The sequence below is a fragment of the Scyliorhinus torazame genome, chromosome 18 (genome assembly GCF_047496885.1).
Source record: "Scyliorhinus torazame isolate Kashiwa2021f chromosome 18, sScyTor2.1, whole genome shotgun sequence".
Lineage (NCBI taxonomy): Eukaryota > Metazoa > Chordata > Chondrichthyes > Carcharhiniformes > Scyliorhinidae > Scyliorhinus > Scyliorhinus torazame.
In genome coordinates this window covers 120,555,597-120,571,376 of record NC_092724.1, presented here as the reverse complement: position 1 = coordinate 120,571,376, position 15,780 = coordinate 120,555,597, and the positions used below count along the sequence as shown (strand labels likewise).

The window sequence follows — 15,780 nt, the reverse complement described above, 5'->3', positions numbered from 1 at the left end:
TTGGCAGTGCAGAATTTAAGAGTATTGCTGAACAAAGACATGTCAAAGCCTCTGAACTTCCACTCATCAAGACAGATACAAGAATACCAAATTTTAAAGGCAGCAACAATTAAACTGCATGAGAAAAAGGTGCTGTGTCGTTGGCAAGTTGAATCTGATTGGCCAGGTGCTGCCGTGGAGAGTACCCCAGGAAACTACTGTATAATTACAATTTATTTCACAACTCTTTGCATTTCTATTTTTCTTCAGCAGAATCCTGCAAAAAGTCAATTTCTCTCTTTCCGGTTCTGGTCTCTCTATTTTGGTGATGCGTTTCTGCTCAGTGTTCCTCTGAACCTTTTTCTCTTCTCCCTTCTCAGTTTCGAATTACCCTGTGGTCCTCACAGTGTTCACATCATACTGACCCCTCCAACTCATTCTTACCTTATGGGACGCCTTGTCCACATCTTGGGGTCTTGTCAGATTACAAGGAAGATTATTTCACAAGGATAGTTTGGTCAGGTGAACATTACTCAAAAAATGAGCCCACATTTGGCAGGTGTTGTGTAACACGGAGGATCTGAGCACTTTGAGATCCACACCAAGCACTAGCTCATGACGTAACTGAGCCGAGAAATTCTGAGCTTGAGGAAGGAATAGCCACAGGAGGTAAAGGATCTTGTACTGGAGGGCATGCCACAAGCAGCAGCAGGCATACCTAAAAATGAGGTGTCAACCTGGTGAGGTTACAATACAGGACTAAAACAAAAGCAGCACGTGATAGAAAGAGCAAAGAAATCCCAAACCATTGCATCAGATCAAAACCCTGGAGTCCTGCCACATCCAGTCATGAAGGGTGGTGAACAATTAAACAACTAACGGGACAAGGAGGCTCCACAAATATCGCTATTCTCAATTATGGTGGACCCTAGCACATTAGTGCTAAAAACAAGGCTGAAGCATTTAAAGGCTCTCCTGAAAATCAGACAACCCGAGAATGAGGTCGGAAATTCTGGAATTGGGACAGACTTGCAATTGTTAAAAGGCTCCCAAGTCATCCCAGCTAGCTGAAAATCAGCCACTCTGGCTGATTCCAGCCTTTATTCCAATTTTTCTTCTTCCTTCTTCTCTCAGTTCATCTTCTGTCTCCTCCCCTTCTTGTCATCCAATCATGTTCCCTTTCATTTCTCCCTCTTTGTACTTTACCCCACAACAATCATGATCTCAAACATTATTCATGCCCTATCTTCCTACCCTCCTGTTGCTGGCCTAGGCTTGAACGCCCATCAGAAAAACCTTCTGTACATTCTCCAAAGGGTCCAATGAGACAGCTATGGCTGTGTGAGCAATAACCCTGATTGCTCCAACCTTATCTCTTACCAACCTTCTCATCCAGCTGGGGATTAATCCTACAGCTTCCCTCCCTCTGCACATCCTCCAGTATGTCTGTTTACTCATGAATAATGTATTTGCTGCCCATAAACATATGGATGATTGCATCAATATTTTGCATTTTACAAACACTTGCAATCACACTCTGACCTACACTTAAGATGTTCTTGTCATAGTAAAACTTTTATTCCCTCTCATCCTGATTGTGGCTGCTATGAACTCCATCATCTTTTCTTCAAGCCCAAGGGAGCACAGACTGGGTGGTAACTAGCACATAGCTACTTAATCCATCCTTCACTGTATTTGATATGATTAATTCAAGCATCACGGGGCATCACTCTCTTCCGCTTAAAATATTCACGACTGTGTGATTATCCCGAAGAGCATTGTTAACCCTCGATTTCAGTTCACCACCAGCAACCATCACCTAAAACCGCTCCTCCTGCGCCATAACCTTCAACAAGTGCAAGGAGCCCATGGATTTATTACCAAGGTGGAGGGCATCCATTCAGCTCGCTTTGCTGCTTCCCCACTGTTATAACTCAGATAGTCAGTGCGGACTGGAGCATAGTTCTTATGCACTTTCACGCTTTTATTCACAGGGAGACATACAGGATATCACACACCTCCAATCCAACAGTCACACTTTCAGCCTGCTCGTATACCGTATGCCGGCCACCTGAATATGATTAACCCCCAATTGACATACTATTAACACCCACATTCTCCACCCACCGGGACAAACTTCACTTCCTACCTTAGCCCTGAACATGCACCGGTCTCCATTTTATCTCCCATCTCCTCTCATATCCTCTCCAATCTCACCTTGCCAATGAGGCCCACCTTCTGATTCCTTGAACATATTTTCATTAAAATGCCAACCACTGCACTCACTCTCCTGGTGCCCATGTTGTTGATATTATAATAATTACCTGTCCTCAGGTTCTGTTCTCCTCTTCATCTGAAGTCATCACCCTCTCCTCAAAAATACTCATTCTTGAGCCCTCCGCCCTTGAAAACTACAACCTCCCTGGTCTGTTAAGTACTTTGATCATGTCACCTCCCAAATTTATTTAATTCATTTCTGTCATTCTCACATTATTGAAATAGCCCTAATTAATATCCTCTTTAAATAACCATTTTGTTCAAGTATATCAAGTATATCCATTAGCAGGGGAGACTAGGACCTGGGGGCACAGCCTTAGAATAAAAGGGAGTCACTTTAGAACAGAGATGAGGAGAAATTTCTTCAGCCAGAGAGTGGTGGGTCTGTGGAATTCATTGCCACAGAGGGCGGTGGAGGCCGGGACGATGAGTGTCTTTAAGACAGAAGTTGATAAATTCTTGATTTCGCGAGGAATTAAGGGCTATGGAGAGAGAGCGGGTAAATGGAGTTGAAATCAGCCATGATTGAATGGTGGAGTGGACTCGATGGGCCGAATGGCCTTACTTTCACTCCTATGTCTTATGGTCTTATTAACTGTATTTAGGTTGTGTTGTGCTCATCAAACTATGAAAATAAAATGAAATGAAAATCGCTTATTGTCACTAGTAGACTTCAATGAAGTTACTGTGAAAAGCCCCTAGTCGCCACATTCCGGCACCTGTTCGGGGAGGCTGGTATGGGAATTGAACCGTGCTGCTGGCCTTCCTTGGTCTGCTTTAAAAGCCAGCGATTTAGCCCTGTGTGCTAAACCAGCCCCTATGGAATGTTAAAATATAGGGGAATGGAACAGTTTCCCTTTCAGGAACCAGTGTCAGCATCAAACACTTCCAGGGCAGGTATAGCACAGGGTTATATACAGAGTAAAGCTCCCTCTACATTGTTCCCCGTCGAACAATCACAGGACAGGTAGAACATGGGGTTAGATACAGTGGAAAGCTCCCTTTACGCTTCTTTATCAAACACTCCCAGGGCAGGTATAGCACAGGGTTAGATACAGAGTAAACTCCCTCTACACTGTCCCCATCAAACACTCCCAAGGCAGGTACAGCATGGGGTGAGATACAGAGTAAAGGTCCCTCTACACTGTCCCCATCAAACACTCCCACGATATATACAGCACAGGGTTAGATACAGAGTAAAGCTGCCTGTACACTGGCCCATCAAACACTCTCAGGGCAGGTAAAGCATGGGTTAGATACAGAGTAAAGCTCACTCTACACTGTCCCCATCAAACATTCCCAGGACCAGTACAGCATGGGAAAGATACAGAGTAAAGTTCTCTCTCCCATCAGCATGCTTTAAAATCCAAGTAGCATGAGTAAAGCATTTTTTTCCATTTTCCTACATCAACTTCCACTTGCGTAAGTGACATTATGGTTTAGTGGGAGACCTATGATCAGCTTATTGCCACCTGAGTACAACATCATCATTATGGCAACCACCAGGCTCCCAAGGTATTTGCCACAGGCCTATATTGTGGTGTTATTTCAACAACGTCCAGTAATGGCCTGGTGCCCAGTTACAGCAGGCCGCTCTGTACTGTTACTTTTCTGTATGATAGTAACTGTAAGTGTACCTTTCACTCTGGATTGCCTCAAGAACGGCCCGTCGCTGAAAACTCGGAGAGGAAAAAACCAACTGGCACCCGTACATGACCATGGTTAGCGTGCCTCCCACACAACCGAAGCAGTGAAAGAGTGGCACTGGTACACAGATCCGGGGGTTCTAAAAGTAACAGAGAGTGGAAGAAAGAAGAGAATTTATTAATATATTATTTTCTGCCAACGTTCTTCCCTCTTCTCGTCTCATGTTCACTGAGAACCAATAGCACTTCATCCAAATAACCTTTCTTGCAGCGCAGGCATAGATCATAGAATTTACAGTTCAGAAGGAGGCCATTCGGCCCATCGAGTCTGCACCGGCCCTTGGAAAGAGCACCCCACTTAAGCCCACGCCTCCACTCTATCCCCCGAACCCAGTAACCCCACCCAACCTCTTTGGACTCTAAGGGCAATTTATCATGGCCAATCCACCCAACCTCCACATCTTTGGACTGTGGTAGGAATCCGGCAAACATGGAGGAAACCCACACAGACACAGGAAGAACACTTAAGCAGATATGATGGAGAGTAATAGTCTATCTTCTAACCCATGGGCAGAAAGCAATGGCAGCACCTCTATAGAACCGCCAATTGCAGGAACTATTTCACTAATGAAACCTGCTGTCCTTACCTAGTCCATGCCGATATGTGACTGCAATCCCACACCAATGTGGCTGGCACATAACTGCCCTCTGATGTGGCCAGGTAAACTGCTCAGTTCAGGGCAACTAGTGTTGGCAAGAAATGCTGTACTTCCAGAGTACAAATCCAGAAAATGAATTAAAAACAATCTCTCTTTAGCTCCTTCTTTCCTCTTGTGGGAGAATCTAGAATAGGGGTCACTGTTTAAAAATAAGGGTTCGCCCATTTAAGACGGAGATGAGAAGAATTTTTTTTCACTCAGAAGGTCACAGGTCTCTCAAACGCTCTTCCTCAAAAGGCAATGGAAGCAGAGCCTTGGAATATTTTCAAGGAAGAGTTCAATCAATTCTTGATTAACAAGGGGTGGGGGGGGGACAAAAGGTTATCTTTGGTAAGCGGGAGGATTACAATCAGATCATCCATGGTCTTATTGAATGGTGGAGCATGCTCGAAGGGCTGAGTGCTTCCTCCTGCTCCAAACCCGCATGCCGGTATGTTCCTCACAGCAGTCAAAACCCCAGCAGAATGTGATAGCCCATGTTTTGACATGTTCACAATCCTCCCCCTCATAAATTGATATGTCCTCTTACTTCAGGGGCTGAACCGGCTCCTGTTTGAGCTTTCATGAATTTAAAAATAAAATTTGAAAGCAGGAAGTGGGGTGGTGATTAGATTTGAAATCAGTTCAGAAGTGTGCTACTAAACAAGTAAATGAATAAGTCAGCAAATCAGACATTTTCAGTGAAGGGAATTTAATACAACCAGGATTAATGTACTCACCCGCCAATCGTAGCCCAGCCTGTGTCCTATGAATCGGGAATTGTTGACAACATTATGGTGGCTAAGGGTGACTGCTTTGGGAGTTCCCGTGGTGCCCTAAAGAAAACACACACAGGATTGATTAAACATACATCAAAGACATTTATTTCTGCATTGTTGTTACCAGTCACTCCCACAGGTATGCCTCTTGTCCTTTATGTTCTGGAACACACCTTTACCACTCAACATCTAATTAAGTGGAAATGTGCAACAGTGATCATAATATGCACCACATTACATGTGGCATATTTCGCACTTGGTCATCATGAACATTCCCTGTCCCATTAGAAGGCAGACTATAAAACACTGCCCCTCCGCGATGGGTTTTCCTGCGACAGAGGCAGCTCACCATTGGGAACTTCTGGTCCCACCGAGGTTGATGGCATTTTGTATGGCCCACCCGCCCTGCCGCCAGACAACCTGTCGCGGGGGTCACCCTCGGTAGGACCTGACGATCCTATCAGCGGGCTAGGGCTGGAAAATCGCAAAAAGGATGACTTAAATAAATCAATCAAGTTAATTTGAATAAATATATGAATAAAATGGAGGGAATAGTGGGGAGTATCCTTGCCACTGAGCCAGAAGCTCGGGGTCCAAATCCCACACCAGGTTTTGATAACTAAAGAAGGTGCATTCATAACACAACCAAACATGTTGAGTATCAACTTGTAAACCCTTCCAACAAATGTCAATGGCAGGAATTAAGAGTGGAAGCAATTGCAGGCCAGCCATGCACTGGAAAGAAATTGGAGCTTCTACTTTCACTTTCCATATCTCCAGGCTACAACATAATAATAATAATCTTCATTAGTGTCACAAATGGGCTTACATTAACACTGCAGTGAAGTTACTGTGAAAATCGTCTAGTCGTCGCACTCCAGCGCCTGTTCGGGTACACCGAAGGAGAATTCAGAATGACCAATTCACCTAACAAGCACGTCTTTTGGGACTTGTGGGAGGAAACCGGAGCACCCGGAGGAAACGCACGCAGACATGGGGAGAACGTGCAGACTCCGCACAGACAGTGACCCAAGCTGCAATTGAACCCGGGCCCCTGGAGCTGAGAAGTAACAGTGCTAACCACTGTGCTACCGTGCAATGCATGTAAAAGTACATGTGGTCACATAAACGCAGATTCCTTGGGGAGTCAGGGGCTGGAGTCTCCGATTTTCAGGCTATGCCCTGACGCGGCCTGGGAACGGTGCCGTTTTACGACCGATAGATCGGCGGAAAAGGGCCACCGATCGCCATTTGGTGGGGGGCTAGCAGGCAAGCGTCATAGAGCACCCAGCTCCAGCTGCCGATATGGCCGGAGAATTGCCAGGTCCGTGACCGCGCATGCGCAGGGCGGCGTCCTGCAGCGCCGTGCAACTTGGTGCCGGCTGCGCGCGAACCCAACCCGCAAAATAGTGCTCCCCCCTTTGGCCAGGCTCGCGACCACCAGACCACCCCCCAACAGTGCTGCCAGCCCCCCGCAAAAGTACCCCCTGCCCGCGGATCGGGTCTCCCCCGACTGTGGCGGCAACCGAGTTCCCGACAAGATATAGCATGAGAGACCCCACGCCATCAGGAATCCGGCCAGTTGGGGGCGGAGCACAGGGGGGGTGCTCCGCCCCCAACTGGTAACGTCCTGAAGCCGTCGATACGACTGCGTTTTGGAGGGGGCGAAGCATCGCGAAAGCACCGCTGCACCCAATTTCGTTGCAAATGGGGATTCTCCGGCCGATCGCCGAACGCGATTTCGGTGACCGGAAAATCCCACCCAGGATGTATCAGCTGGTGGGACGGCCGGTGTGGTTCAGATTGGTAGCAATGGCACGGGGTTCTACCTGGGGGGGATTCGGCACCTACCCCCTTAACCCACCCAAGGTGGAAATTGTGGAGTTGGGTGTCAGACCTGGCCTCAGGTAAAGAGCACAAAAAGAAGACATAAATGAACAAAGTCCAGTTTAACACCAAAATTCAACTCACATTACACAAAATTACAGGATTAACAGAACTTTTGCTAATCAGATAAACTGACTGCTCCCATTTATATGTTATAAACTTCACAAACTCATACCCTGGCCCGAACCGCATAATCTCTCAGCCAGTGAGTGCAAGACAGAACAAGGAAGAAACTTGTGAGCAAGGAAGTATGAAATTAAAATCGCTTATTGTCACAAGTAGGCTTCAAATGAAGTTACTGTGAAAAGCCCCTAGTCCCCACATTCCGGCACCTGTTCAGAGAGGCTGGTACGGGAATTGAACCGTGCTGCTGGCCTGCCTTGGTCTGCTTTAATAGCCAGCTATTTAGCCTAGTGTGCTAAACCAACCCATTAAGAATCATCAGCTGATCCTTACTGAATGGCCTGCTGAGTCATCAAAATTACCTATTTGAATGAAAATCATAGATTATCATAGAATTTACAGTGCAGAAGGAGGCCATTCGGCCCATCGAGTCTGCACCGGCTCTTGGAAAGAGCACACTACCCAAGGTCAACACCTCCACCCTATCCCCATAACCCAGTAGCCCCACCCAACACTAAGGGCAATTTTGGACATTAAGGGCAATTAATCATGGCCAATCCACCTAACCTGCACATCTTTGGACTGTGGGAGGAAACCGGAGCACCCGGAGGAAACCCACGCACACACGGGGAGGATGTGCAGACTCCGCACAGACAGTGACCCAAGCCGGAATCGAACCTGGGACCCTGGAGCTGTGAAGCAATTGTGCTATCCACAAGGCTACCGTGCTGCCCAAAATGCAGCTCACTTAATGAGTGGGACCCATGGCAGCCCTGTCCACTCAAGCTCCCTGCTGAATATATGGAATGAAATCCTGTTTCTTTATCATGGCAAGGCATTTATTGGACCACGTTTTTACAAACTTCACTGTCTCAAATCCGAATCAACATTAAAAAGTGAACAGTCTAGAGTGGGGCTGCCCTGTCTGGAATTCTACCTTCAAAATCATTGAGAACCATCAACAGGTTGTGACCTCCGTGGGAATGTACTTACTCACCTACCATTGACTTCAAAACAGCTTTGTAACGGTTATTGGTTAATTAAAAACCGCCATAGTCCCCATAGACTGCTCTCCTGGAGAATGGAGAATGGGGATGAGAAAAATAGCAGCCATGATTGAATGGCGGAGCAGACTTGATGGGCCAAGTGGCCTAATTCTGCATGTCTTATGGTCTTTTTGAGAGAGAGCTGACTGGTGCTGATTTAACCTGAGGGTCACCACTCCTCAGGTGAGGGGGTAAGGTTGAGAAGGCAGGCCTTCATGGATGACCTCAGTCAGTATGGGAATTTAACCACACTGGTGGCATCGTTCCGCATCAGGAACCATCCACCTGGTCCATTCACTAAGCCTGTCTAAACCCCCTTGAAGTCTCGATGCACCTTCCCCACAGGCCGCATTTCTACCTAATTTTCTGTCATCTGCAAACTTGGAAATAATACATTTGGTCCCCACATCCAGATCATTTGTATGGATTGTGAATAGCTGAGGCCCAAGTACTGATCCTTGCAGTACTCCACTAGCTATAGACTGCCAACCTGAATTACCCGTTTATTCCTACTCTCTGTTTTCTGTCCATTAACCAACTCACAATCTGTGCTATATATTACTCAAATATAGATTATCCATTTATATTACCCAAACTCCAATGTGCTCTAATTTTATTGGTCTGTAAGATCCCACCGGCGGGAATGGCCGGAAAGTCCCCCCCCCCACCCACCCCAGCGTCCCCGTTATGTTTTCAGACATTTCCAGTAACAAAGGACTAAAAGCTATCTTTGTAGGTAACTAATACATTAAATCACAGAACAGAATACAATTTTTTTTTTTACCTAACTGAAAATTGTAGTAAAAGCAGGATTTCCCAAACTTGGTTCCGTGGCTGGAAACGTTTGGAAAATCCTGCACTGAGGAAGTCTCAAACGTAAAACAGGCCTGTAAATTTGGAGGATTCCTCGCCTTATGGCTCGGAAATATATATGTTAGACTGTGTTTCAAGAGGGAACATTCAGTAACCCCCCCCCCCACCAAATTAATTCAGAGTGATTCTTTGTTCACGAGTGTTTACTTATTTTCCTTTTTCAGCCTGGTAACCTTTAACTCTAGAACTTCTTTCATGGTGACAATTTTCAGGTGATCCTCCCTCTATCATAGGTGAACCTTCCAATCTTGTTTTAACTCATTGCAAATTTGTTGTTTTCAATTCGAGAATTCCACCCACATTCTGACACAGTGAACCATACAGACCTTTGGTTTCTTGGTTCTCTCCTTCCCCTGGGGCCTGGCAAGCTAACTGTGACTCTGATATTCATGTTGTTTTATTAGGAGGGAGGTACAAGGCATTTATGCTTGTGGATAATGACAGCAATTCCTTAATCTACAATGAATAGATCTTGATTCTTCCAAAGTCCCAGAAAAGTAGATATTAGGTTGTAAAAGATTCTGCTGCAAACTATTCCTTTACTTCTAAGATGAAAGGAAGTTGGGATCAGGGATAGCTTGATAACCAATTCCGTAGAAGGGTTACCAGACTCAAAACATGGGCCTTGTATCCAGGCAGAAATTTTGATTAACTATTCCTTAGACCCCCAACTCTATCCAATCCGGTCTGCACCTTAAGCAGAGAAAATGAAATGTTCATCACATGGAACGCAGATAATACCTCATGCTTAGAGTGAAGACCAGTTCATGTGGAATTAAAGGAGGTTGGAAGATTTGTCTAGCTTGAAGCTAGAAGAAGAAGCCTACAGTGTAACCCTCACAGTGAGAGATAGTTCTGGGATTAGGAGATCGCGGCTGGCAATTTAAAAAGAGAGCAGGTCAATGGAAGCAACTGTGAACTGTTTGTAATAAGAATAGTAATTCCCTAGAGAGTGTGATATGTGATAAGTAAAAAGGAATAGTGTATTTCTATAATTTAAAGTATAAGTTGGCAACAAAAGAAAATAGAGTTTAGTAGGTAGTTTTCTTAGTCATTTGAACGGTCGGAGAACTCCGGCCTTATTTCCAAGTCAGGTTGGTGTGTGGCTTTGAAGGGAACTTGCAGGTGGTGGTGGAGTTCCCATGTGTCTGCTGCTCTTGTCATCTAGGTGGTAGATGTCGCAGATTTGGAAGGTCCTGACAAAGGATGCTTGGTGAGCATGACAGTACAGGAATATAGCGGTATCATTTTTATGTTACTTGAACAGTAATCTAGAGGCCCAGAACTCCAAAAACAAGAGTTCAAATACCATCATTGTAGTTTGAGAATTTCAACTTAGTCTCTTTTTGAAAGTCAGTAAAACTGTCCAGGACACTGTCAGATTGTTTGAAAGACCCAACTATTTCTGTTTAAGGAAGGAAACCTTCTATCCTTACCCAACTGGCCGAATGGCCTACTTTGGCTCCTACATCTTATGGTCTTATCTCTCAGGGGATAGTGCACCTGTGGAATTCTTTATCGCAGAGGGCCTTAGAGGTTGTGTTGTTAAGTATGTTCAAGGCTGAGATAGACAGATTTTTAATCAGTAAGGGAATCAATGGTTATGGGGATAAGACAGGAAGTGGAGTTGAGCATTATCAGATCAGATCAGTCATGATTGTATTGAATGATAGAGCAGACTCGATGGGCCAAATGGCCTACTTCTGCTCTTCTGTCTTATGGACTTATGACTGGACCTACACGTAATTCCAGTTGTTGACCCTTAACTATCTTCTGAAATGGCCTGGCAATCCAATCAAAATTACGTAAATGTTCTTTTTGCCCCAGCAGTCTAAGGCAGCAACCTACCACTACCTTCCCAGGCAAGTAGACAAAAATGGTAGCCATGTCAGCAAGATCTGCAACCTAACGAAGGTTTAGTATAAGTAAAAATGATCTTGCGTTTGTCCCCTGTGTTTTGAGGTGCAAAACCAAGGACAGGAATTGGCTTTTTGTGGCCTTATAAATTTACATTGCCACCAGTCACCAAATCATAGAATCCCTACAGTGCAGACGGAGGCCTTATGACCCATTGTGTCTGCACCAACCTTCTGAAAGAGCACCCTACCTAGGTCCACTCCCCTGCTCTATTCCCATAACCTTAACCAACCTGCACATCTTAGGACTGTGGGAGGAAATCGGAGCACCCGGAGGAAACCTATACAGACACGGGGACAATGTGCAACCTCGACACAAACAGTGCCCCAGGGTTGGAATTGATCCCTTGTCCCTGGAGCTGTGAGGCTGCAGTGCTAACCACTATGCCAATATGCCACCCTTTGTTCCTTGACTCCATTCAAAATGTTAACATTTACAGTGCATTCTTCCCCAGTCTTATCGTCACATTATTCCCAACAATATTAGAACATTATGGCAACTTTTCAAAAATCGTTTTCCCTAATTTAAGGGATGAAAGTAAAATTGGTTTACCGAGGTAAACTGGATGTTTATTGGGTCGTCAAATGAGATTTTCTTTTGCAGGCTCAACAGTTTCTCGCGATGGCTGCTTGAAGCTCCTTCAAAGATCTCCTCAAAGCTGTATGTTCCAGGAGGCTTACTACCAATCATAATGATCATCCTTAGATCTGGGAGACTAAGCAAACACAAGCCAAAATCAATCAGCGACGTTCACATTATGCAGTCTCGGAGGTCTTCTCCAACATTGATTACGAATTTTACTTTGCAGAAACGGTGACGTTCAGGAGGTAGACTCAAATCTCTTTAGCATTCACATGATGAGAGTCTCTGCTGACTGTAGCCTATCAGGTGAATCTAATCACATGAGCATGGATCAAAAGCACTGATTCGCCTCTATTCACACACTACCATAGATGGTCCGGGAAATAGATAAAAAGAGCATTATCAATATTGACGCAGAATATACCGGGCTTTATTCAATCTAACCCGCGCTGGAACTGCAGTGTGGGGATTGAAGGGACTGTGTAAAGAGAGTTTTACTCTATATTCAACTTCCTGCTGCACCTGTCCTGGGAGTGTTTGAAGGGAACAGTGTATCTGTTACCTACTCTGTCTCTAACCTGTGCTGTATCTGCCATGGAAATGTTTGATGGGGACAGTGTAGCAGAAGCTTTACTCTGTATCTAATCCCATACTGTACCTGCCCTGGGAGGGTTTGATGGGGACAGTATAGAGGAAGCCTTACTCTGTTTCTAACCCTGTACGCCCCCCCCCCCCCCCCCACCCCCGTCCCCCGACCATCCCCCGTCCCCGGGTCCAACCCCCATGGTGCCAATGGGAGTTGGAAGGGGGGAACTGAAAGATTCGGAATCTAGATTTCTTCCATTTTGGGTTGACCAGAACAGTTCCCATTTTGAACAGCACAGAAATGCACAGACACAGTTTAGAGAGCTTTGCACCTGACCTGCCCTGCGCACTCCCAGAAATAATCAATAATCGATGACTTTGGTGACAAAACCTCAGTATCGTCTGCTTCATCAATAGTGGCTCTGTGGGCCAGTAAAATATAACCAACAGATAACAGACATGCGTCCCGCTTGCAATAACCAAAATCATTGTGCATGCAGGTGCTAAGGGGGTAGGAAACAGAATCACAGGTGCACATTGTATGCTTGCCTATCTTATAAGGAATAGAAACGTTAACCTTGAGTTCTCACAGACGTTGTAACAGTATGTGAGTAGTTTGGAATGGTACAATTCTTGAGATCATTATTATCTAATGCTATATATTAACTGAAATATAATGAGACTGCTTTAAAATGTCACATTATAAATGATGACTATTGTTACCCACTTATATTGTGTATTCATTGTTTATTATGGTCATAAATTTATACTCACTCTGTTTAACCTTAAGTATAACATGTATTGTAATTTGCTTGTACCAGTATTGTAAAATATTCTGTAAAACTACGAATGGGTACTGTATCATTTGTTGTCTTAAAATTAAAAAGACCTCATACAGCTTTCAAGGCTGCTGTGAAACTGGTGAAATAAGTGATAAGGAAAGGAGTACAGGCTGCAGACGGCTGGCCTGTTACGGGGGCGGTGGCAACCATCAATTCACCCTCTGTTGGATGAAGGAGTCTCAGGCTAGCAAATGTCTGGTGACATGACCTGTTTTTTTAAATTTTTTAAAAATATTTTTATAAAGGTTTTTTAACAGCACAATTTTTTCTCCTTACAAACAATAACCCCCCCCCCCTCCAGCGTAACAAAATAACGCAAATTCTCCCTGAGCAAGATATATACAAGGCAAGATGGTATATTTACATAGCTTTATACACTGGCTCTTGGCCGCGCGTACCGTTTCCCCCCACCCTCCATGCTATCTCCCGCTCGTCCATCCCCTCAGACAGTCTCTTGTTCCCTCCTCCCCCTCCCCCCCCCCCCCCCCCCCCCCCCCCCCCAGGGTTGCTGCTGCTGCTGATCGACCTTCTTCTAACGCTCCGCGAGATAATCTAGGAGCGGTTGCCACCGCCTGTAAAACCCCTGTGCAGACCCTCTCAAAGCAAACTTAATTCTCTCCAATTTTATGAACCCCGCCATGTCGTTTATCCAGGCCTCCAGGCTAGGGGGCTTCGCCTCCTTCCACAAGAGCAAGACCCTTCGCCGGGCTACTAGGGACGCAAAGGCCAGAATTCCGGCCTCTTTCGCCTCCTGCACTCCCGGCTCATCCACTACTCCAAATATTGCTAGCCCCCAGTTTGGCTTGACCCGGACTTTCACCACCTGGGATATTGCTCCCGCCACTCCTCTACAGAACCCCTCCAATGCCGGGCATGACCAAAACATATGGACATGGTTCGCCGGGCTCCCTGAACTTCTTTCACATCTATCCTCTACCCCAAAGAACCTACTCAGCCTCGCCCTCGTCAAATGCGCTCTGTGAATCACCTTAAATTGTATCAGACTGAGCCTGGCACACGAGGAAGAGGTATTAACCCTACCCAGGGCGTCGGCCCATAGCCCTTCCTCAATCTCCTCCCCCAGCTCCTCCTCCCATTTACCTTTCAGTTCTTCTACTAGCGCTTCCCCCTCTTCTTTCATCTCTTGGTATATTTCCGATACCTTGCCCTCCCCGACCCATACCCCCGAGATCACCCTATCTTGAACTTCTTGTGCCGGGAGCAACGGAAATTCCCTCACCTGTCGCCTCACAAAAGCCCTCACCTGCATATATCTAAATGCATTTCCCGGGGGTAACTCAAATTTCTCCTCCAGTGCCCCTAGACTCGCAAATGTCCCGTCAATGAACAGGTCCCCCATTCTTCTTATCCCCGCCCAATGCCAGCCTTGGAACCCCCCCGTCCATCTTCCCCGGGACAAACCGGTGGTTACCCCTGATCGGGGACCACACCGATGCTCCCATTGCACCCCTGTGTCTTCTCCACTGGCCCCAGATCTTTAATGTTGCCGCCACCACCGGGCTTGTGGTGTATTTTGTCGGCGAGAGCGGCAGCGGTGCCGTTACCAACGCCCCCAGGCTCGTTCCTTTGCAGGACGCCATCTCCATCCTCTTCCATGCCGCCCCCTCTCCCTCCATAACCCACTTACGGATCATCGCCACATTTGCTGCCCAGTAGTAACTCTCTAGGTTTGACAAAGCCAACCCTCCTCGGTCCCTGCTGCGTTCCAAGAACCCTCTCCTAACCCTCGGGGTCTTATTTGCCCACACATACCCCATAATACTCCTACCTACTCTCTTGAAAAAGCCCTTGGTTATCACAATGGGAAGGCACTGAAACACGAACAAAAACCTCGGAAGGACCACCATTTTGACCGACTGCACCCTACCCGCCAACGAGAGCGGGAGCATGTCCCATCTTTTAAAATCCTCCTCCATTTGCTCCACCACCCTCGTCAAATTCAATTTATGTAGGGCCCCCCAACTTCTGGCTATCTGGATCCCCAGATACCGAAAACTCCTCTCCGCCCTCCTCAGTGGCAGGTCCCCTATCCCTCTTTCTTGGTCCCCTGCCTGTAGTACAAAAAGCTCACTCTTCTCTACATTAAGCTTGTAGCCCGAAAACTCTCCAAACTCCTTCAGAGTCTGCATGACCTCCACCATCCCCTCCATTGGGTCCGCCACGTATAGCAGCAGGTCATCCGCATATAGCGATACCCGATGCTCCTCTCCCCCGCGGACTATCCCCCTCCATTTCTGAGACTCCCTAAGTGATATGGCCAAGGGTTCGATCGCCAATGCAAACAACAGGGGGGACAGGGGGCACCCCTGTCTCGTCCCTCGGTACAGCCGAAAGTACTCTGACCTCCGCCGGTTTGTCACTATGCTCGCCACCGGGGCGCTGTAAAGGAGCTTAACCCATCTAATAAACCCTCCCCCGAACCCAAACCTGCGCAATACCTCCCAGAGGTACTCCCACTCTACTCGGTCAAAGGCTTTTTCCGCGTCCATAGCTGCCACTATCTCCGCCTCTCCCTCCTCCGATGT

At 46.4% G+C, this 15,780-nt stretch overlaps 1 protein-coding gene across 2 annotated transcripts in view; it reads right to left on the bottom strand.

Moving 5' to 3' along the window:
* The window catches only part of acsf2 (acyl-CoA synthetase family member 2), a 273,790-nt gene that overhangs the window by 156,550 nt on the left and 101,460 nt on the right, over nucleotides 1-15,780 (bottom strand). For both annotated transcript variants that reach the window (XM_072483256.1, XM_072483258.1), the window contains exons 6-8: nucleotides 11,778-11,940; nucleotides 5,341-5,436; nucleotides 3,894-4,042 (exon numbers count right to left, since the gene is read on the bottom strand). In XM_072483256.1, the coding sequence (XP_072339357.1) occupies nucleotides 3,894-4,042; nucleotides 5,341-5,436; nucleotides 11,778-11,940 (408 nt within the window). The remainder of the gene's footprint in view (nucleotides 1-3,893; nucleotides 4,043-5,340; nucleotides 5,437-11,777; nucleotides 11,941-15,780) is intronic.